The 24,206-nt window shown below is 41.4% G+C and overlaps 1 protein-coding gene across 6 annotated transcripts in view; it reads right to left on the bottom strand.

Annotated features, from left to right (window-relative positions):
* The window catches only part of TBXAS1 (thromboxane A synthase 1), a 266,910-nt gene that overhangs the window by 101,712 nt on the left and 140,992 nt on the right, over nucleotides 1-24,206 (bottom strand). For all 6 annotated transcript variants that reach the window (XR_008464443.1, XM_054188252.1, XM_054188241.1 and 3 more), the window contains 4 exons: nucleotides 22,967-23,083; nucleotides 14,829-14,917; nucleotides 12,240-12,388; nucleotides 10,409-10,539 (listed from right to left, as the gene is read on the bottom strand). Coding sequence is in view for 5 of the 6 variants with exons in the window: in XM_054188252.1 (XP_054044227.1) it covers nucleotides 10,409-10,539; nucleotides 12,240-12,388; nucleotides 14,829-14,917; nucleotides 22,967-23,083 (486 nt within the window). In the remaining variant the exon portion in view is untranslated. The remainder of the gene's footprint in view (nucleotides 1-10,408; nucleotides 10,540-12,239; nucleotides 12,389-14,828; nucleotides 14,918-22,966; nucleotides 23,084-24,206) is intronic.

Below are 24,206 nucleotides of genomic sequence, written 5' to 3'. Positions count from 1 at the left end.
CCAAAGCCTGCAGACTTTCACCCTCTTCCCCTTTTTAAGGGGCTAAGTTGCAAATGTGCTAAAAATTAGAGTTCACAACTGAAACACTGACAACAATTTTCACCGTGGAGCAGTTTAAAACAGGCAGCAGTGATATTCATTAAGCTGTTAATAATGGATTGCAGCACAAAGCAATTTATCAAGTTTCCATTGTAATTAAAATCGCTGAATATTTGGGCACTTGCAATGCACCTAGCTCTCCCTGCTTCTGAAGCTTTACATTTTAATGTGAATTATGGTTCCCTCTCCCCAGAGACCAACTAAAAAGCCCATTTTAATTGGTATGTTTTTAATTGAGATTACATTATTAAAAAGTGTACATTTCTGTTGAAGAGAGAAAGGAGGTGCTCGGCTCCCCTCTGCTCTCTGTCTCTCTTAGATATAGCTTGCTTATCCCAGCGGGAAGGAAGAACGAAGGGTAGTCGCTGCGAAGAAAGTGGAGAAAGCCCTGCACAGTCACGGGTTATGAAAGCTGCCATTGACTGCCGCAGACGCAGGATTTCCTAGGCAGATTTTCAGGGAGGGAGAGGAATCGCGACAATCGTTCAGGCTGCTCTTTAGCAAAAGGCAGACGGAGGAACGCCATGCAGGGATTCCTGCCTCGCAGCCAGCTGACATCAAGGGCACGTTTTAGAAAGCCTCTCCTCAAGGTTTCCAGTGACAGACAATCTGTCGTTTTCCATAATAAGTTACTCCAATGTTAAAATATCCTCAAAATCCAGATACAGTCATGAGCGGATGGGGTCTAGTAAAGCGGATGGGGTCTCCACCAGGCTGGGGGCAGCGTGGAGGCAACCCCCAGGGCAGCCTGGGCATGGTGGCAAGAAAAGAATTGCCCCGGCAAAGAAAGCTGGTCACCTCTGTGCATTGAGATGGTCAGACTGACTTGCCACCGGAATCAAAAGAAAAGCAACTTCATGCACTTGGCATCCAAATGGTGGCCACATAAATGGTTCTCCTGTTGGCAAGGCGGGCTGTCGGTGTCTCTTCTAAGTAGGAGTATGGATCTGCTAAGGTAAGTAGACACAAGAGAAAAAGGAGAAATATCAAAGGAGCGCAAAGTAGATACCAACAGTTGAGACAGATCAAGGGAAAAACCTCCAGAGATCAAAACATGCCAACAGATGGACAAGACGGTTGAACCAGAATGAAATATCACGGAACGGCTTTTTCATAACTGCTTCAGAAAAGGTCATACTGTATTGCTAAAAGAAGGCAGTGTGTGGGGCTGAGAGAGGTCACTGTAGGCAAATAGAGACACAGAGAGACTAACAGAGAAAAATTTGAAAATCACCCACTAATGCCACAAGTGCTATGACTACTCCCCTCCTAGTTCTGGGAGCGACTCCGTGAGGAAGGACGGTGAACAGATAAAAGGAAAAAAAAAGGATGAAATATGAAAGACAAGACAAAACTGAAAATATTAAAACTGACAGAGAAAGGGAAAGCTCTGTTATTGTAATTAGGTCAGTAAATCTGTGATTTTTTTCTCTAAATTATGAATTTAGAAGCTACGCTCTAGCTATATATGTCAGAAGAAAGCCTGTTTGTAGAGCGAAAGTACTCAAAACATGCTATTGGTCTCGATGGCAAGGTAAAATAAACACATAAAATCCCGGTCCCGGTCAACCAATCTCTTGCAGATTTAGATCACGAGTAAGTGAAAAAAAATAAGGCTATGTAAACCTTATATCCCACCTTGGCATTAAAGGTCACCACCCTGTTATGCAGAAAATTTATCTCCAGATGATTTCATTTTATGGCAAGATTCCCTTTATTTGCTGATTTGAAAACCCCACACGCTGGATGAAGACCAGATCACTGATTAAACAGGAAAAAGGAAGGGCTTTCAGTGATCTAAAGTAGGATCTTCTGAGAAACTTGGGAGGGACAGACCACAAGGGTAATGTACAGAAGAGACGAGGAACTGTAAGAGAGAGAAGTCACAAAAGAAGGGGAATGTGCACAACTTCAGGATGACATTTTTTTTCCTTTCAGCCAAAGAGATGAATACTGAGACCGTGCCATGGAGGAAAAACAAATGACAGGAGGCGGGAAAAGACACGTTGGAGAAGATTTACTTTATGCTGAGGGAATTGCAAAGGGAAACTGCTTCGAATCTTATAGGAAAATGACCCTGCAAGACAGATGTAACATTGCTTAGGCTGCGTATTTTGCACAGATGAGAACATGCAACAGAAAGGCCAGATTACTTACTGATTTGGCGTATATCAACAGATATATGACTACATCAGATTCTGCCCCGAGTCCTATAAAAGAAAGGCAGCTGGAGATGGTTTACTCCCTTCCCAGAAAACAGATACTGTTTTCTCAGCCCTGGACATAGCAAAGTCTTGCTGGATCTGTGTAACTTCTGTGACCCAATACCCGGGAAAATTTCCCCAAAGACACACAGTGACCCAACAGGTTGCAACAGCCTTGATCCAATTATTTTCTCTGATCGGAGTATCAGGAGAGATGCTAACTAACCAGGGGACAAACTTTACGACTAAGGTCATGAAACAGCAGTATCGAGTACTAGGTATAAAAAGTATTAAAGCCTATGCCACATCCTCCTCAAACAGATGGCCTTTCAGAAAGATTTAATCAGACATTGAAATGCATGCTGCGAATACTCATTACTAGCACAGGATCAGGCTGGGACAAGTGGCCAGCACTGACGTGATTGCCTACAGGGAATTACCACAGGCATAAACAGGATTTTCAATGTTTGAACTTCTCTCCGGATAACAAGCACAGGGTCCCCTTGCCATCACAAGGGAGGGTAAAGCAAAAAATTCATTATAGGGTGGGCCAGGTCTAGTTTACAGAGGAGAAGGAAGAGACCCCAGGCTCTTATAAGGAAAAACTACCTTCTTTTTGGCTTCCTTGTCCTCCCTTTTTCCACCTGTGCTGGTCAACCCACCACAAAGCTCAGCAGCACAGACCCAGTGTTTGCTGGATACCAGCTTCAAAGCACAATGAGCTCTTGCTCTTCTTATTCTTATGGAAGCATAAAACAGAGCTGTGACCACCCTTGCCCCTCCAGTATCAAACCCAGGAAAAAAAGGGTATAACCACGACAGCCAGCATCTAGAGGGAGGTGTACACAGAGCTGGACAAAAAAAACCACAAACCAAAAAGGACTTTTGATCTCCCCTTCAAGGATGGGGCAGTTTCTTTGAAAAAGACAGGTTTGCCTTTTAATTCTTTCCTCCTCCAGTTTTTCAGAGAAATTTTACTGCAAATATTATTTGAAAGAGTCCTTAAGCTATCTTTTGGCCTGGATTTTTGATAAACAATATTTTAAGTGACTGATTTTACCATATAAACACAATTTTAAAAAGTCACTAAAACCCTTGACATTACTAACAACTGAGCATGTGGGTTTATTTATTTTTACTCTGGATGAAAAAGCCTTTTTTCAACACTAAAAAATCCCACCCTTCTCAATTAAAAGGTGTTTCTCATACGCTGTAGATCAGCAAAGCCAAATGTCCATCTTCACTTCCCACACCGGCTGGTGAAAACAGGAGAAAAATACATGAAGACCTCATGGACATAAGCATTTAAGCCCTTCCTCCCTGTAACTCTGAAGGCATCCTGTTGGCCTAATGACTTCCTGCGGATTAATGCTGCTACAGGGAGCGTTTGAACCTCCCCTGTTCTGCCCAGAAAGGGGTAAAAATACCATTGGAAGGCCTTCTGAAGGAGCTCCACCAGACATCTCTTAGAAAGAGAGGTTAGCTTTTTCCTGCGTAGATACTCACATTTTCCCAGTTACTGTCTGCAAGATCATTCTTGGCAACTCTGGATACCCAAAAACTTCACCAGCTCAATCAATATGAACACCCTGGTCCTTTGAGTTCATTTCTGTCCTTTGGTACAAGTCTATGTTCTTGCAAACTGCAGCAAGTGAGCAGTGCTCCAAGAAGTCAATGTGACTGCTCAGGTGCATGATGGCAGTTTGGACCCCAGATCGTAGCTGAGGTGGGAAATGTGAAATATGAGACAGGGACACCGCTCCTGTCACCCCCTGAAGACGAAATGAAGATACACAGTGGTGGTTGAAAAAGACTAAAAGGGAGTGGGGAGAGATGGAGGCACTGGATAAAGAGTCCCAGATGCCAAGATTATTTTGTTACGGTTGCTGCAGGGTTTGCTGGAGTGGGGCAAAGAATATATATACACGATACGATACACATCTGCCTGTTCCTTGTCTAGGATCCATAAAGCACTCTGATCCATAACTGAGGAGGCAGTAGAAACTGTTTGATAAGAGCAAAGGGTGAGCGATAGCAAGCAGACCTGGCACGTGTTTGCTGGCAGCAGGTAACCAAGCAGACATTCGCCATCTTCTTGCGACTGCAGTGCTCCTAAAGCACTGGGCTCACAGGTGTGCTGGGCTGCAAAACTGGGACAGATGCAGCAGTAATGCAAAACTCTCCCTGCTTCTCCATCAACGCACCTCGGGGAGGTGAGAAAGTCACCGCTCTCGTTACTTATTCTGTCCTTGATCTCTTTTGAGCAGAGAGACTGCAGAACTGCATTTCATGATGAAAGCAACTCAGCCAGACATTTCAGCCCAGGCTTGAAACCAAAAAGATCACATTTCCTGGGCCTGCAATTCATCGTTGGAAAGATAACAACAGACTGATCAAGAAATTTCAACTGGTGACCAAAAGTAATAGGGATTTTGAGCTCATTTCCATTTGAGGTTTTGAGGCCTTGCTATGTTTAAACACCCATTTAAGAAATTCTGAGGAAGTTATAAAATTCATTAAATCTTTAAGAAAAAAAAAAAAAGGATTTTTCTTCAAATGTGGGAAGGAATACAATTTTAAAGCAAGCAGTCATGGCTTGATTTTTAAAAGAAGGTGAATAACTAAAATGCCTTTTAACATAACGCCACTTTCTTTTCCTCTTAGAATCACTGCGTGCTGCCCAAGCACAGACACCAGATTTAATGTTCCTAAGATTTTTAACATGTAGTAGAGAAATTATAAACTTTTGCTTAAACAGCAGAGATACAGGTTTATTATTTGGGTTCAAATCCCATATTTAGCAGAAATTCCCTCTATATCTTTAAGACACTCTTTAACCTTCTGGAAAGCCCACTTCACATTTCCTCCCGACAAAGGCAGTGGATAATGACATGATCAAACTGTGAGAACAGCCCAGCGGAACAGAATTGTAGCATCCCTCCCACAGACTTAGAAAAACAAAAGGACCAGACTGATCCTTTGCTTTACTGACTTGATAAATCAATAAAAATTGATTATTTAATATTGCCATATAGTACGTATCCTTAAATGGACACCTTCTTCTCTCAAATTTAAACAAGTTTTGCTTGGTTTTCTACAAAGGCAGGAAAACTGCACACTATTAGAAGGTGTCTAATCCTCCCATCTGCTGTTTCCTTAGAAAAATATTTACTTTTTAACATCTGTACTGCATTTCCACAGTTCAAACACACACATAGCTCCTGGAATGTACACAGTATTTAGCAAATTTTTAACTAAGTTTTCTTAGTAATTGTATAGTTTTCCCTTGACAAGGAGAGGATCAGACTTTTTCAGAAGGATTACCTCTGCTCAACTCATTTCAAGCAGCTCTTGAATAAAATAGTTCATTAGTTCATGAAAAGGAAAAACTCCAGGGAACTGCTGGGGAAGGAAGAGAGAAGAACAGAGTGCCACAGTAATTAGGTTTTCAGATTGTCCCTTATCCTCTAGAATGCAGGTACACACACACATGTCCCTCTTCCCCTTAGGTAAAGCGTTTAGGGGAGCTCATTGCACGTTTTTCCCTGGGAATCAGTGTTGCAGAGATTAAAGTTTTAACCAGGCCATCATTTCCCAGAAAGATATTAAAAGATACCGCTTCCTTATAGTACTATTACTCTTGCTACCCAGGAGTGAAAGGGCAGCTCTCTCCCCTTTGCAAGCATCTAAACAGCTTAGTTTCACACTTCCTTAAAATTTAGTTTCCCAACCTTTTTAGGGTCCTATGGCTGATGCTGGAAAACCAAAGGATTTCCACACACCAGAAATCACTGCCTGGGTGTGCGGGCAGCCAGCGGTCAGTAGAGCCAGTGAATGTACTTGCCAGGGATCAGGGAAAGGACTGGTAGGAATGAGGGTGAGAAGTGGGGAAAACTGGAGGGGGTTGCAATTGTTCACCAGCCATTGCTGATCAGAGGAAAACCTCTTTTCATCTAGACCCAGCACAGAAGGTCCACAGAGCATCCCAGGGCCTTACCAATTCACAGGAGGGCGTATCATCACCAGGACTGACAGCACCATACAGCTTCTTTGTGGCTTTACACCACCTGGCTCATGGGCAGCATGGTTCTCAGCAGCAAAGCCTTCACACTCTTCTCCCATTGCTCCTTGCGTCTGCTCTGCACTTACACTAAAAGCATTCAGGTATTCCGTAGGTCTCCAGCCAGATTGACTAAACTACCAACCGAGATGCCAATGAATACAGTTCTGGTGATACTTCTCTGTGCTTTGTCACCCCCTCATTTCAAATTGGCTTGACACCACCAAGAAACAGCTGGGCATCATCAGAAACATCAGCAGGTCACTACCTGCCTGGTATGGATGGGTTGAATTATGCATTCACAGCAGATAGTATGACTGGAAAAATCAGGAGACGTCAGAAGAATATGTTGCAGCCTCTATGAACTCTCCAATTCTCCTTGTTAAAGGGTGCATATTTTGAAAACTGGATTTTCCCACAGATCAGTTGTGATTTTCCAAAAATAATGTTTTGCAATATCCTTAAATTGTTACATTCCAATTGTTACTACTACTATGGATTACAAATGAAATTCTGGCCTTTCATCTGCTGAGGGGGCTTAGTTTCAACCCCTAGTTTAGTTGAGCACCATGAAAGACTCCTTCATCTAGATAGCATCATTTAAAACAGACTGGTAGGTTAAGAACTGAGCTATAACATGCCAGAAAAACAACTCTTACATGACTAATGATTTACATATCAGATTATTAAATGAAAATCTATCAAACTATCATTTATTGAAGTAAACAAACAGTCTATCTGCCCTGATTCTGGAAACATTTTGCCTAAGGGAAAAATTTAAACCTGGGCAGATAATCAGGATAAGGTATTTGAACATTTAAATCCTGCTGGAGTCTTCAAAGTAGGTGTTAAGTGGTGCATTAAATTTGTGCTGTTTCTTCTGAGCAGGGTGAATTTGCTCTTCTGTAAATAGTGGGGAAAGCATTTTACGATAATTTGAATCCATGAATAAATGTAATATATTAAAATTTCTAAAGTATGACCACTAAATGTTTTTGTACATAAGCCAAATGAGTGGAATATCCAGGACTGAAATTATTTGACTGACCAAAGAAAGACAATATATAATTAAAATGACATCTGCAGCACCAACCGATGCGATGAGAGAAAGTGACATCACAGATCTCATATAAGCTGCAAGCGTGTTATTAGATCTAAACCTGGCTGTAAAATTACTATCTGCCCGTGGGATTATCTTTAGGCATTCAGAACCATTGTTTCATTTACTGATAGAACAGGGATGATAACAGGCTGACTTTGCTTGTCACATTGTTTTTTTGGCCTTTCTTTATTCTTCGTTCACATTAGCTGCAGATGAGAGGAAGACAAGCTTCAGCTGAACCACTTTCGTGGAGCTTTTAATTGTTTTACAGTTTGCTGTAAAGGCTTTTTTTTTTCCTTCCCCCCCCGCCCAAAGAAAAAAAACAAAGGCATTTTTAATGGTGGTAAAATCAATGAAGAGTGAAAGATGCACACAATGTAACATCTAGGAATGTGGCAAATTTAGGAATACCCATTGGCCTAATGCAGCAAAGGGAGACCAGAAGACTTTGCTTATAGCTCCCATTATTAGCACAAAGAACCAGTAGCTACTGGGTATATCTTGGCCCCATTAAAATTCAGAGCCAAAACTCTGACTGACTTCAGTGGGTACATTTCATCATTCAAGACCTAGAACACAGGACATAATTCTCCTTCAGTGCAAGGCTATCTGGGATACCTAATATCTACAGATTACAATTCTGCATTAAACTGGACACAGCTGCATTTTGATCTGTTTCACATACCATTTTTATGTTCCTGTCAAATTATTAAGTTGCCTATACTTGTAACAAGACTCGTGTGCCATCAACCTAAAATAGTCAAAATTCTAAGAGTGCATAAAGAGACAGGCAGCGAAAAGGGGGAAAAAAGAAACTCCAAACTTTCCAGTTGCTTTTGAAAGCCATGCTAATGATTCTGAACTGCAAAGGGGACTTAATACACCCTCATATGCCAATTTTGCAAACTAGGCAAAAGTCCAGGAGCAGGCGGGACCACAGCCAGTCATGGACTTGTGCATACACTGCTAAGGCAAACATGGACCTTGTACTTCCCTCCACGCTGCCCTGATACCGGGCAGCTACTGCCATGTGTTATCTCTTACAGCATCTCCCAACATCCCTTCCAATATAACCTTAAACCTCTGCTCCATCAACCACTGAAACCTGCAAACAGGCTGCCTATGCAGAGAACGCTGCCTCTTGGTCTTGTCACTACCACCTTGCTTTCCTTTGTGTTTTCTCCTAACCATACCCACCTGCTGTGCTTTATCTTAGTCTGCAGTTTGAGGGAGAGCCCATCTCAATTATAGTGAAGGATTTAGCCCATGATTGATGCCCTCAGTGCTACTGCCACAGAAATACATTGCATTTTATTAAGAGTAGTTAATACATTTTTTTAACTTAGTCAGTAGTTAATATAGTAGTTAATAACATTTTTAACATGTATTAACAAAAGTTAATACATACTTTTAATCCACATTAAATTGTTTCATCATCCCTTTTACCCTTTTATAAGTGATACGCAGAATAGACTTTTCGTGCAGACCCCTTCAGTATAAATCTTTGATTCAAAAGTGTCCATACATAAAGTCACACCAGTACGCCATTAAAAGCTCACACTGGATCTGTGCAGCAGCTTGTATACACCATCCCTGTTAGAAAATATTCCTCCAGCGCTCAGCTTGGGGCAGGAAACATGTTTATGAATCATGAATTGTTTGTGGCCGGTCAGTGGGGCTTACAGCCTTTTGGATGTAAAGAAGGAGATTTCACTACAGAAAAAGTCAAAGAAAAAGAGCAGAACACGCAACCCAGCAAAGAGCATCAATATCTTTGAAAATCAATTTGACTTTTAAATGTGTCCTGGATGTAAAGTAGGGTAAACTAAAATCCATTTTTTTTCCTGAAAGGTGACAGCTCTGGGGCTAAGGCGTGAGAAAAAGCTGAGGAGGTCCATTTTCACCTGTGCTGTTACACCATCAGAATTGCTCTTCATCTCAAAGTGGTAAGAAACATCCCTTACAATATCAACAGCTTCTTAATGTGTATGTTGTAGCGTGTTTAATGTAAATTGCTATGCAAAACTAGTCACAATTACCTTTAAAATGAAATTCTCATGTACGTTCTTTGTTTCTCACTACACATCCATAATTAAGTGGTTAACTTATTTTTAAGGATACTACGTACAGCCTGCAGCAAACAATGGTCCAAAACGACAAGTAGACCTAAAGAACTTTTTCATCACAGAAATGAAGCACATGCCTACATTCTAAATGCTTTTTATATCAAAAATAGAGAGACTTTAATGAAAATTTGTGTGCTTTCAGATGCTTCATAAAAGAACAGTGATTGAAACAAAATAAAAAAACCCAGAAATGCTTTATGTCCAGATGAGAAATACATAGATAACAAATGATTTGCTAATAATGCATACCCATTATTTTGCATTCTTCAGGTAGAATTTAGTACCTTTCTCTTTAGCCATCTCAATATCAAGTGTCTGCTCTTAACCAGACACTCAGGTTCTTTGCATTTTCCAAAGCAGTAGGAACCGTCACAGGACTACACAAAACCCACCTCAGCTCCTAGGTAATGACTGGGTTGAAACACTCAGTGGGGCTCCCCTTTCTCCAGCCATTAAGGAAAAGTAGTATAGACAAATCACCTGACTTTAAGACGAGAAAAAATTCTACAAGGTGAATTCTTCCTTCTCCATCTAGAAACTGGGTTGGAAAGTCATCCCAGATGTAACATTTTCTGCATCCTTATTTGAACAGAAACACTAAGAGAAACAGTCTTTCTTGTAATATGTTAACGATACTGCATCAACACCAACCCTGGTTGATGGTACCTAAAGCTAAAAATGAATAAAATCTTCACTAAATTGCTTTGAATGTTTGAACAGACTGAGTTACCTTTTTCAACTGAGGCTTATGCCACTTACAGTTTTTCTTCCTCAAAACATTTGATTATCCATATATTTATCACAGAAATGGCCTTACCTCAGCTGCATCTTGCTGGTCTCTAAAGACAATTGCATTTTTTATGGTTTGGATAAAAAATCCATTCAATTCCTTTTGTTTCTTGTTGGGCAAAATCCGGAGCAATGGGATCATTATGAATGGGAAAGAAACTGTAAGAGATTTTAAAGAGGAAAACACAGAATCAGACTGTAAAAGCATATAAGATCCCCCTCCTTTCATTAATATTATAAAACTCGTCAAATAGGATGCATTACTTCTGTGAGACCTGGTTTTTCCTCTTTCTCTCTCCCTCTTCGTCTACTTCCACACCCATATGCTGATAAAGGATTTCCTTTTAGAAATTCCATGTTTGCTGGGACTTCCCTGCCAGACACATGCCCTCCAAGCTTGCTTCCACAATGCTTCAGGATTTCAGTTCAGCTTCTTGGTGTCACAGAGCCACCACAACAAAGGGGAGAATTATTTTCCCTGCCTGCTCAAACACTTACATACAGAAGGTGGGGGATCTTGAACTAGCCTGGCAGCTTATGGCAATGATCCATGAAATTGCGTAGTAGTCAGTTCTCCAATATTAGGATATTGGTTTGCTATTTTATTTTGCTTCTCTAAACAGGCCACAGACTCTGGAAGTGGGATGTTATCACAAGGATGATCTCCAGCCCATGGCCTTTATAGTCAGGAACTAGAAACCTGAGTGAAGTCTTGCATCTTAATAAACCCCTGGTTAACTTATGAACAGCTTAAGACTAACAAATCAGTCATTTGTTAGTCACATCAGCCCTGTGCTGCCAACAGGGCAACACGGTGTGGAAATTCAGACCACATAATGCACCAGTAGAAAGAGATTGACCAAGGAAACCAACGCCTACAGAAACTTTCTTTAATGAAGGACATGGTTTTAGACACATAGGAGCATATTTCTGTCCCTTCAGAAATCAGTCACAAATCACACTTTGCAATCAGGTTAAACATTAACCCCAGGACATTTTGGATACACAACTCCAGAAGGAAACAGCTTATGTACTGCTAGTACAGGCGCAATCTGTAATGCCAGCAGGATCAGATGGGCACAGGAAACTTTGCCACTGTGCCACCTGACATGACTGTGAGCAGGTCTACATAGCAAGACGGTAAAACCTCAACAACCTTGATTACGCTGTGGCTTCCTCAGCTACAATTCTCACTACCCTTGCATTAAGAATGCCACTGACACTGTGAAGCCTTAGCTTTCATGCCTGAGAACTAAATGGCTTTACACCCCATTCTTGCATTCCCTATGTATTCACCAGAAAAAAAAATGTGTTCTATTAATAACAGCCTTTGCTAGCATTTAACATCTTTATCCTTTATAGCCATCAACCAGGCTGCTGCTGCTATTCAAATAAAAATTTGGAGGACTTACACTATCTGCTTATATTTCTTCACCTCTTTCCTTTAGTGGGTTACTAACCCACTGTTGTTTATGGATGGGATTTCAATCTCTACCAAGGAAACCAAGCGCACAAAAACTTTATTCTCAGGCTCTGAAGAGCAGTTACTCTGTTTTAATGCAGAAGTGTATTAAAAGAGATACCATAGAAACTACAAGTCTCAGAAACCTTCCCCTCAGATCAACCTGGAGCATTGCCTTCCCAGACTCTCAGTTTCTGGAGAAAGTTGCGTTAATGGTGACAAGAGCTGTAGAGCATATGGTGGAAATCTCAAGGGTATGCTTGGCCTGTAGGTTGCATTCTGAACACCTCTGAAGTAAAGTCTGCTATACATCTTCCTGCTTCAGCATGTTTTGCAATTTGAGAATGACTTTCAGAAAATTACCATAAAGAAATAGACAAAGGTAGACTATACTTACGGATTAGAATGAGGAGGGGCTTAAACAAAGACATTTCAAAGAATGTTCTGCAATTCTTAACAAATGGGTCATCAGGATTCTTCTGAGAATCCACCTCAGTACCAAAAGCTACGCTACCAACGACATCCAAGGTAAAGCAGTTGTAAGACCTGCATTGAGTTGAAGAATGATAAATCATTAGCTACAAATTACATATCCATTAATACCTTGCTTCTACAAACATCACATAACATTAATTTTTGCCTCTGATTTTCTTTTTGCTTTTAGATTTGAGCTTTGCCAATAAGAGATGTTTACACCATTCTGACAAATGCTGGTGCTTAATAATGATCACCTTCTCTTTGTCTACAAAGCGAATATATTTTCATATAGCTCAATAATTCCACTAAAAATTTATAAAAAATAAACAATTTCATTTGTTATTACCTAGAAATCAAATGCAACAAGTCAGAGATTCACAAGCATTTTCTTAGTATGCAACCTAATAAGAGATCATTCCTTTCTCACTTTAAACTGCAGAAACCACATCTACTACCATCCTAGTCTAAACTCTCAGTGACAAGAAGTGCTTAAGTAAAATTTCCTATTAAGGATTTCCTTTGTCTTCTTTTGTAATGTAAAATCATGGTCAAAAACAACAGGAACTGACACCATGTGAAATCTGTATCTCCGCAGAGGAGCAGCAAATGCTTTGAGAACTATAAATGATCCATGGACCATGATATAGAAACTTCAGAACTTACTGAATCTCTCCCTGCATATCTGACCATCTACCCAGTTGTCTCACCATCTTTATTTCTACTGGGCATTAGCAGCTATATTTAGTTTTGAGATAAATGGACTGAGAATGTGAAATATCCTAGAAATTTGATTCTTCTGATCTGTGGTCAAGTTTGCAATGACTGTTCTCTGTGTTCCCTTACAAAAGGCTAATATCAAATTCTCTGGTGTTTTAACCTGAGTGAGTATGTATTAAAGAGAACGACAGGATAAGGCCCAGTACAACCTGTATAAATATTGTGATCTCTGGGCACTGTCATTCTGATGACACCAGAGCAGATTTGGAAGATAACAACAGTACTGAAAAGCTAAGTCATGTCTTTGAGTTTTCCACTCTTACACACACACAAAAAAAGCTTTATTAGAAGTTGAAATGTTAAAAGAGGGGGCACTGCAATAAAACAATAATTTCAGAAGCACTCAGTCATCTACCTCTCCAAGGCACTGAAAAAGATTAAAAACTAAATTTTGAGTTGTTGGTGAAACACAAAATGGCTAAAGACAACTAATGTAGAAGTCGACAGGAGGTTGCAGATAGGGTATTTACATCCAAAAAAACAACATCTCCCAAGCAAATTCTGGGAATTCTGCAGTGCAATGAGAATCACACTTACATATGTCAAACCTGCTGAAATGGTGGTATGATAAAACAACTGGAAGATCATACTCTGAGATGGTCAACATCATCCATTTATACTCTCAAAAGGTCTTTTCCGAAGCGCCTCTTGAGAGGTGAAACCCTATCATGGATCAATAGCTAAAAGACCAGGCAAAGAAAAAGGACTAATGGAAAAAAGGGAAAAGCCTGGAAGGACTCAAAAGGTCAATTTTCATCAGAGCACTGGGCTAAGTGTAATGTATCTCAAGGTTTCATAGCATCTCTTCAGATGTTTAATAAAGAGATCTCTGTGCATACACATATGCTTGCACACACATATGTACTTGAAAATAGATGGATGAATTGTGGCTAAATATCTATTTCTTTACATAAAACGAAATTATTTGCACTGCTCCAGTTTGAGGAAAATCACGAAGAACTTCAGAGGCCACTGACCAACCTAGCAAATGAAGTTTATGCAAAATAGCGCCTATTAGAAAGAATGCATTTGAACTACTCATATACCATACAGGGTCCTAGAAGAAATGCATCTTCTCAAAGAAGGGGCTAGATAGTGTTGTGAACAGTTCAGTGAAGGCCTCTGATGATAGAGCGACACAAAAAAAAAAAAGATAATAGGGTACTAAATGCATAACAAATGGGAGAAAGCACAGTATGGAAAATATTAGTGTCATTTTATAAATCAATGGTGCGTTCTCATCTGGAGTACTGATCCCATCGTCTCACAAGAGGCTAGCGTGCCATTAGAGGGGGTTAGGAGGAATGTGGTAAGAATGATTAAGTGCTCAAAAAACCTCATATAAAAAAAGCAAGAAGGTGATGGGCTAGAGGGATTTGATACTAGATCTGTTCCCATATTTGTACATTACTGGCAGACTGTAGAGAGCAGACTGGACAGGGAGCGATGCAGCTTTCCTTTCTGCTTCCAGCTGTTAAAACTTCATTAAACAACAGCTAGAAATACATTAGATGGTTTTCCAAAATTACTTTTCAAGTATGCAATGGCTGCCCCCAGGAAGAAAAGGCATCTATCAGACACATCCTCTATTAAACTATGATCTCCACTTATAAAAACAAGGGAGGAAAAAAAAAATCTTCTTTTATACAGTAAGCGCATATTTAGAATAACTGCTGCTATTGACTTTTTTTTTTTTTAAATCTGCTACTAATTTCTGGCATGTTGAACATACCTCTGGATGTCAAAAGCTTTGCCAGAATCTGCATAGACTTTCAAGTTACACAGCAGGACGTCACAGGCCTGGTTTATTAGCGGTGTCATCTAGAAAGGAACACATTGTATTGTGAAAAACATTAAAATGTTAAAAAAAAAAATAAAAATCAATTATTCTAAATTAGTTTTATCCAGTACATGGGAGGGAGCTCTCAGGATCCTCTGCAGGTGTGGTTGGGCACTTTTGCACCGCTAAGATGAAATGTCTGCTAAAACCAAACCTACACATTACAGGGATGCCCTCCTCCAGCTCTGGGCTTAAACACAAGAGGCCCTGTCACTTACCTGATCTTTTCTTCTTGCACACCTGTGCAAGAGCTATCAAGCAAAGACTTCCCCCTCTCTTTTTAATCATTCCCTGTTCCAACTGATCATTTATCCATATTTACAGTACATTACATCTAGATTACATACACTCCAGGGCAGAAGGAATAATATTTTCCATAGTCCCAAAGTCCTGTAAAGATATTAGCATCAGAGGCCCAGCGTTTCCATCCTGCTGTCCCTCAGTCTGAGGGATTTAACATGGTCATGGTTTGAGCGACACAGGACTATTTTCTCTTTCAGTAATTTTATTTTTCAGTAAAGTCTCTTCTAATGCTTGGGAAAACTGTACTTTTAAAAGACTCTAGTGTGTGAATTTGTGAAAATATTTACTTTATAGCCAGCTATGGTGTGCGGGTTTCAAGGACTCATAGTCTTCGAGCTGGACAGGTGCAGGGACAAAGAGGAGCGAGATCCAGGCACTCAACTCAAGCTGCCCAACAGGATTATTTCATACCATGAATGTCACATTCAATATAAATTAGAAAGCTTGCTGAGGAGTTCTCTCTCTCCTATCACAGCTGCAATACTCAAAACTTCTTGCCCCGGTGCTGGACCCCCGAGCCCTTCCCTTCCTCCCGAAGCCATAGCGCTCACAGTGTCCAACATTTGCTGCCCACTGCTGGGAGTGCACAGCTTCCTGCTGATAGAGTTGGCTGAGTATAATTGTTGTATATTTTATATTGGTATCGGTATCAATATTGGTTCTTTAGTGTTATTAATGTTAGTTATCTAGTCTTATTCTATTAAATCTGTTTATATTTCAGTCCTTGGTCTTCCTTGTTTTTTCCCTGATTCCCCTTCCCAGGCGGGGAGGAGTCATCAGGCGATGGAATAATTGTCTAAATGACAATAAATTTTTGTGGGTTCGTCAAACCATAAAAAACACGTACATTAGAAAAGCACCATGTATACCACTGCAAGTTGCTGAGGGCAAACTTCTATTGCTACCTGAGGAAAGGGGATTCTGGAGCGGTGATGCCATTAAATGGACATTCACATGAATTTATTCAGCTAATGGTTCTTCCAGTCACTGACACTTGATGGTCAGGCAGACTTACCCACAACCTGGCTGTAGCTAATAATGCAATAGTCTCCTCTTTAGTGCTTCATGGAAAGAATGACACAGGCAACCATCAAGAACTCATTAAAGTCTCTTTCTCTTTAACTTTTTACATATGAGAGGCATCAGACACTTGCCTTGATTACACCTGCACACCTGCTAGGGCGGCAGAGGAAGGGTGTAGCAACAATCCAGCCGTGACCCTAAAGGCATTATCTGCTATGGCTTTTTCTCAGTATAGACTGCGGAGAGATCCTTATAGCCTACAATTTAATACCACAGTTTTGCCTCAACAATTATGCCAAGCATCAGCAGACATACACACAGAAACCTGCCTTTCCTTCCTGAACAACCTCCTTCAGCATACGGATGTCAACAAACATGAGAACAGACTTGTCCTACTCCTCTGCCACTCTTGTTACCAAAAAAGACTTACTGCAGCCTCTCAGCACACTCCGAAAGCTATGCAGCCTGCCCAGCCAAGTCCATTTTGCTTGGCACTTCTGTCTCTGTGAAACTGGCATAACACTCTGTGCACAGGCACACTGCCATCCTAACACATGGGCAAGACTATACGCAGTCAAAAGGCCAACGTGGGAGCATCCAACATGTTTTCCAAAGGCAGAAGTCTGAGTCAAGAATGTGTCTAGCTGCTCTCGAGGTCCCGTACCTACATGGGACAGAGCAGGTTGTCGCTATTTCAGTTCAAAGCCGGATTGATTTGGGCTTTGCCACAGTCTCACAAGACAATTCTGAAGCCAGATTAGTATTCGGTAAAAGTAGCTGGTATGTGTTTAGGAGGTGAACACCACGTTACGTGGCAGTTTTCTTCCCCTTTTGACTTTCTAAAGAAGGTCCCCTGCAGTGAGCTTCTTCTCAAATGGTTCAACAAAATTAACGCATTTCTGTTCAACAGATTGAATCAGGGTGAAATGCTTTATAAACTCTGGGTCCAACCCCTCCAATGAACTGAACTAGCTAAGGAGAACAAAATGAAAACCCATATTTTAACAGGTATGATGCTTCCTAAACAGATGGTGATCATTTCAGATTTTCCTTTTATTGCCTTATTTTCTCTTTTATTCTTCATCACATCACCAGACCTGCAACCACCCAGCTGGTTACTATTGCTTTCCAACAGCTGGCAGAGATGGCAGGGGCACGTATGCCTGGCCAGGGCATCTCACAGCACCTCTGAGCTTTCCCCATTCCACCAGCCTTTCAAAATACCATTGCAATTCATTTCTATCCACAAGATATTTTTCTTAGTAAATCTAACCAGGAAAATGGGGGGGGGGGGGGGGGGGGGGAGGGAGGAGGAGGGGCGGCACATGGATTTGATTTATTGTTAGTGTGATAGGACAGAGTCATATCAAGGAGACAATTATTTGCATATGAAAGCTACGGGGGATATCTACTCAGGAATCCTGGGTTTGGGTTTTTATTCCCCTGAGGGCCATAAATTAGTCCAAGATTGCTAACTAAAAAGACCACAGACTGAAACATTCTCAAGTCCCTTAACATTTTAAACACTTTGTTCAATTGTCAAGAAAAATAGAGTTGGGTTGGGGGAGGTGAACTATACAAAACTTTGAAAACCGGCACAGAAACAGACATGTTGATCTGCACCGTCTCGGGTATCAGCAACTTCCTATACATTTTCATTTGCCAGTCAGAACATAAAAGCTGCATAACCTGCCTGAGATTCAGTTCTTGGTGGGTAAACAAACCCCAGATGCTCTGTGTTCAGATTGGCTGAGAGTAACAGGATGAAGAAAAATCTAAACAATATGGTCCCTGTAAATATTTGATCTACCAGTTATCTAATAGCAAGAGTAGCCCAGAGTCCAAATTTCTTGCTTTCTGCCAAAGAAGAGCATTTGGGGTTAGGGTTTTCATGATGCCAAGGGCTTTGCTGTATAAATCCTGCCAATATGCTATTTGGCACATAACAACAATTAGTTTCTGATTCTGCGTACGCACAGTGCATGGGGATGTTTGCACTCTTCAAAGGCATCAGAGTCACGTTCCTCTAGTTAGATGTGGTCCTCAGTATTCCCTATTACTATTCGTCTTATTATTAGCACCCAAACTATAGAGTAGAAGGCTGGATCATACTCACTGTAGACAGACACGCTGGAGACTTTACTGTTCACACATAGTACGCAGAAGTCGTGTTGGGCCTCTTGTGCCACAAATGGGATGAAATATACAGGAAGGAGAAGGAAAAAAGGATACATCCCTGACATAAGAATTGCTTCTGTATCAGATTTCAATTCCCTAATTAAAACCAAGAAGAGAGTGGAGCATCAGGAAGATGCTTGGGAGAGGATTTGTTTCCATCACTTCACAGTGGGGCCCTGCTATTCACGGGCATAACTTAACCAAAGTGAGCAACTCAACCAGACACTGACTTGTGGCTCAAGGATATGCATATTTCATATATCAGCTTAGCGATCACATTAGTGATTTGCTTTGTCGCAAGTGAGCCCACTTGCTTTGTTCAGTAACAACAGCAATTTCCAGAGACCCATCCAAAATGCCTCTGACCAAGGTGCACAGGCAGAGTAAGAGCAAATCAAAGAAACCTCAGTGGCTGGTCTGTCAGATCTTATGTCCTACTGGGACTTGGAAGATCTACATGCCTGAGACTGACACTGGAGGATTTTTCCTGCACTATTCTGCCATGTTATCGCAAGTTCTGCTTTGTGTCTCCCTTCATTTGAAAGAAAATGCCTCAACACAAACTCCACTTTGCAGGTTATTTAGGAAAATGCTACATTATGCTGTGCTCTCTTCTTTAATTTTTGTGCTCTGTTTTGTTTTAATGGTTGGTTAATGGAGGAGAGGATTACCGACATACTGATAGGAGATGACAAGACCGCTGCAGCACCATCAGAATAAATAAAAATCAATAGGTTTTCTGCTGGTGTTGGCTGTAAAAGAGAGCAAAAGCTATTTATCAAGTCTGACAAGGGGTCCAGAACTGCAGGATCATCACAGGCACCACAGCAAAAAGAGGAGGAACAAAATAAGAAATACTAAATAGGGCATCAAGATTGGTAGAGCAAGATCACTAACATATCAGCTTGTTTCAATACATAATAACTGAGGAGAGCATGACAGGAACATCAGGAAATGCACCTTTTACTTAAGGGCCTCCAGGTATTTCATTTCACCAATGAACTACATCTTGGATCAACTTTCAGTGGTCGGTATTATTCCCATTTAATGGAAGAAAGTAGTTTCTGCACAGAGAATTTAAGTAGTTTCTGCCACGTCACCCACAGGCAGTCAATGGCAGAGCTGGAAGTGAAACTTCTTGGGTCTCCTGCCTCCTATCTCTCATTTTTCGTTCTTAGTGTTCCCATAGCAAGGGCACTACGAGGTCCACTCAGGGATGTCACTGGAAAGAGCTTATTATCAGATCAGCTACCAACTGAAGTGGCATCTCATGTGGGACGCTACCAAATCTTACTGCCGGATCAAGCTTACAAGTCTATTCATTTATGCTATGCTCGCCACTAGAGTATTTTAATTCAACGTTATCTGAGGCCAAACCTGCCTTCAGTTGGAGTGGACTGCTTTACTAATCTTTATATACTCGTTAGAAATAGAAAATTAAAAAGGGTGAACACACAATGTGTAGAAATCCATAAAAGCAACAATGAAATGGTGCACAGCTGTTAAAGCGAAGTTGAGGAGACAGAGAGAGAAAGCTGGAGAAGGTGCTAGAAAATCTTGAGAAGTCTTAGGAAAACAACTCTCTGCATACACTCACCAATCACAACACTGGCTACCCAACAGCTCTATAACCTCTAGTTTCAGTTAATTGCTCATAACTTTACAAGCTTCAAAATTTCTGGGATCAACTTTTCCTCATTTGGTGACCAGCTGTTGGAGATTTTTTGCTAAACTAAGCGGAAATTCCTCAAGTGTAGTGAACTTCTCATTGACGCTACACCACTTCCATGGAGAGACAAGGGCAAAGTATGCCTCTGTCCCCAGCCACAGCTGCTAGATGCCTCTGCGGGGCATTGCTGGTCAAACCTTAGCAACATACATTAGGTCTGTTTTGGGTTTTATCCTCCAGCAGCCAGGTCAAAGTGTGGCTTCTTGTGGCTGAAGCTGTCCTTTAGCCTAGTAGTAGATTCTTGTGTTTCTGAAATGGAGATATCAGGAACCTACGCTCAACTCTCCGGCCCTCCGTGCATCTTTTATCTGAAGTGATTGCTATGGGGAGCACAGGGAATTGTTAACATTTACTGCTCTGTGACAGGCTAATAGCTCCCAGTTGTCTCAGAGCATCCAGACAGACAAGTCGACGTTTAGACTGGCACTAGGGACTGCGGTGCTCAAGGGGAACCACTCTCCAAAGCTACTCGAGAGGTCTGCAGTCTCTCTAGTGTCACTGGGGAGTTTGCATAGGGGAACAAAGGCAAGGCAGAGATCCAGAGTGAACACAGAGAGGAAGACTTCGGTGTTGGGTTTTGTCAGAGCTCAGACCTCTGTGGCAAAGGAATCAATGTCTTATTAGAAGAAATGAGGAATGTGTCTAGCAGTATTTATAAATCTGTATAAAACAACACATCCGCATTCTCATGCAATAAGTTAATACCAAAACTAGCTTATTTGTAACTCCTTTGAGGAAGAGAGGAAGAGTTTATTTAAAAAAACAGGATGTCTTCTATGTAACTCTGAGTACTCTGTAGTATGGCCAATACTAGAACATGGTATTTTTATTTTCATGCTGCTATAGAGGTTCTGAGAGAGTACTAAATATGGGAGAGTTAAAAAGTGAGATCATAATTAATGAGCATTGATTTCCTTTGAGAAGTGTTGGTATGGCTTCTAAATTAAGCAACAGCAAGAGAAGCACATGGGCGAGGACTTAAGTTGCATTAACTTCAAATCCCAGTACCATTCATGTATTTGGCTAGAAAATGAAATGAAAGGCTGAGGAGCGCATCCATTCAAAAGAGGTTCTTAATCTCACATGGACTTACTGCAAGCATCTGTCTGTATAGGGATGGATGGTCTTCTGGTGAAGACATGGGACAGAGGAAAAAAGTTGGGCCTTTCAGAGACCTTCCCTGTTCCTCGTTTTCCCATTTTCTGGAGGAGAAAGTGACCGTTTCCAGGTCACACTGAGACCATGCACAATCACACCCCTTCCACAGAGTTTGGAAGAGGCAGCACAGGGAAAACTCATTATCAGGCTAAAAACAAAGATATCAAATTGTGCACGTGAGACAGCTACCAGGCACTAGCCAGCTCTTCATTTTACTTCCTACCATTATCCTCCTCCTGTGTTGCACCTCCATCACCAAGCAGTGCACAGTGAGCACCGTGACTTCTCCCACCCTGGTTTAATTAGTCAAACCCTGCAGACCCGTGCCTGCCCGGCCCCAAAGCACGACACCCAGGGCCTCCGCCTGCTCGCCCTCACAGATCTTTTCCATCAGGTCTACCCGGCTAGCGCTGGCAGAGGTGGCTCTCCACAAACTGAGGGGAGTGCGGCTTTATCTTTTGTTAGTCCACCAGCAAAGAGCCGGTGACCTGCAGTAAAGCAGATTAATTTCCGCCAGGAAAACGCAAAACTCTCCTCTCCCCACAACGCCATGAGCAACTAATCGCTTGCATATTTAAACATCCTGAGCCTTGCTAAAATTTCACGATGGAGCCGGTGACAGAGCAAATGTCGGGGCGCATAACCAATGGCGTTGTCAGTCGTGATTAATCAACATCTCCTCCAGGCTGGCGGCCAATTAGAATTTACCATAATAAGGAGGTGACAGCCGGCGTTGCTAAGCGACCGCTGTCTATAGAGCTGGGAAAGCCAGACGCATTTAGATGTTACTGTGGATTTCGACAGCGGCATGTCAAAACAACACAAGCGTCTGCCCAGTGGAAAATTTTACAACCCAGGACTGGGCACCGGGGTGAGGCATGGCTCCCTTTCAGAATAAAATACAGAAAGGAAGAGGTGTTGGAGGGTTTTTTGTTGGTTTTTTTCCCCCCTTGAAAGAAGACTTTAAGCAGTCAATCATTTATCTGCGTTTAATTAAGAGATATCGTGCCACTGGAATAGGACTTTGCTACCCAGTAATGGGTTCCCATAGCTAAGTAAATGCTGAGACATTTATAGAAAATTAGCAGCAGGTCAGCACGGAGACATTTATTTTCAGTCAGAGGTATTTATCTGGCAATGACATTCTGTTCCAGTGACTTATTTTATTATATGAAAGGATTAAAGAATAAAAGGAGGAGGGGGGAAGGAGATGGAGAAATGAAAATAGACTGACAGCAGTTCCTGTGCTAACGTGAGAGCTGCTGACTCTGCAAATCACGAAAAGCTATGTTCCAACTGGGAGCAATAACCTTTCCCGTACTTTAGCTTACTCCTAACAGGGCGGGGGAAGGAAGGTGTAAGGCTCCTTTTTGAGTTTGCTACTCTTTTATGGACAAACTGGTCTATATAAAGACAGAGGATCATATTCTCAGATGAGCTATTCTGATTTTCACCAATCTCTGACCTGGATCACGCTGTATGTATGCTTAACTGCATGTGCTCTTCAGGTCTAAATAAACTGGCACAAATTAGCAGTTTTTTACCAGTTCTTGATCTAGAGCTATATAAAGTAGATGCTTACATGGAAGAAAACTATTATATCTTCTAAATTAGGAAAGCAACACAGCCTACACCTTACCTCTTTCAGTTTGCTATCGCTGAAAGCTGGGGCCAGGAGACTCCGGACATACTTCCATCTCTCATCACGAAGACAAAGGATGCTGTCAAGCATTGGCTTTGAAATCAAGTTCGGCTTCTAAATCAAAAGAAAACATGATTTAGTTTTCACACAAATGCAACTAGAGCTACTTGAGACTCTGGAACTTGGAAAGATTGGCCATGAATAGTGTTGCACTGCTTCCCACAATGAGAGAGGTTCAATAGGTCCCAAACACCAAGCTAAACATGGATGAGGCCAGAGATAAATTTGCCTTTTGCTGCACGCATTTCCCCTTGGACTTGTGAAAAAGCCCTGGACCAGTCCAGTAACTCCTTGCTCAGACTATTCTAGTTCTGCCATTCCTGGTGTTCTCCTGCAATTGCCAGTTCTCCTTTGCTGAACCCTGGCTTCTTTCTTCTCTTTCTAAGGTGACTACCAAGAGGACCTGTCAACACTCCCTCTCCGTGTGACATGAGTGCCAACGCACTGCACGTGGGTGTTGGTGGGGGACACGATTTCTGGTGACAGCTGGTATGTTAGACTGTTACATGCATTTTAAAAGTCTTCAGAAAATATGTTGATTAGAAAGCAAGTCCTTACTCTGTCTATAAGGAACACTCTCACTAAGAAGTTGTGGCCTGGGACTCTTACAATTTGCAGTTAGTCAAACATAGTAGCTTAAAGCACTGCCCCATGAAGTTCTGTACCAGGATGACTGCTATGGATTTGCTAAACTTTCATCCCCCCTGCCAACTAAGAAATCCCTATCCAGACAATAGCAATATTCACCAAAGAGTAAAAGGATAAAAAAGAAAGAGGAAGCGTGTCAGAAAATAATGCAATTATGCCCGGAAGAGGTATCAGGTGTTGTCCAGCCCCGCAGTATAATCTCCTATAACTTTTGTTATTGCCAGAGGATGTTTCTGAATTGTTCTTGAAGGCCTCCAACAATGGAGATTCAATAACCTCCCCACTCAAACTTTTCCACTGCTGGACTACTCTTACCATGGTAGCACCATCTGTCCTGATGGAACTTACAGTCTTTAGTCCTTGTGCTATCAACAGGCACAGAAAAGAGGTTATTCTTTCCCTCTTTGCAGCACTCCATATCTACAGAAGGCTATAGCAATCACTAATCTTATTGCTGCCATCTACCCCAAACAACACCAATTCGCTCAAAACGTATTTCTCGGTCATGTTATCTGTGACCGTTTGTTCA

The sequence above is a fragment of the Rissa tridactyla genome, chromosome 1, assembly GCF_028500815.1.
Source record: "Rissa tridactyla isolate bRisTri1 chromosome 1, bRisTri1.patW.cur.20221130, whole genome shotgun sequence".
Classification (NCBI taxonomy): Eukaryota; Metazoa; Chordata; class Aves; order Charadriiformes; family Laridae; genus Rissa; species Rissa tridactyla.
Note: the sequence above shows the minus strand (reverse complement) of the source record. Positions and strands in the feature narration are given on the sequence as shown.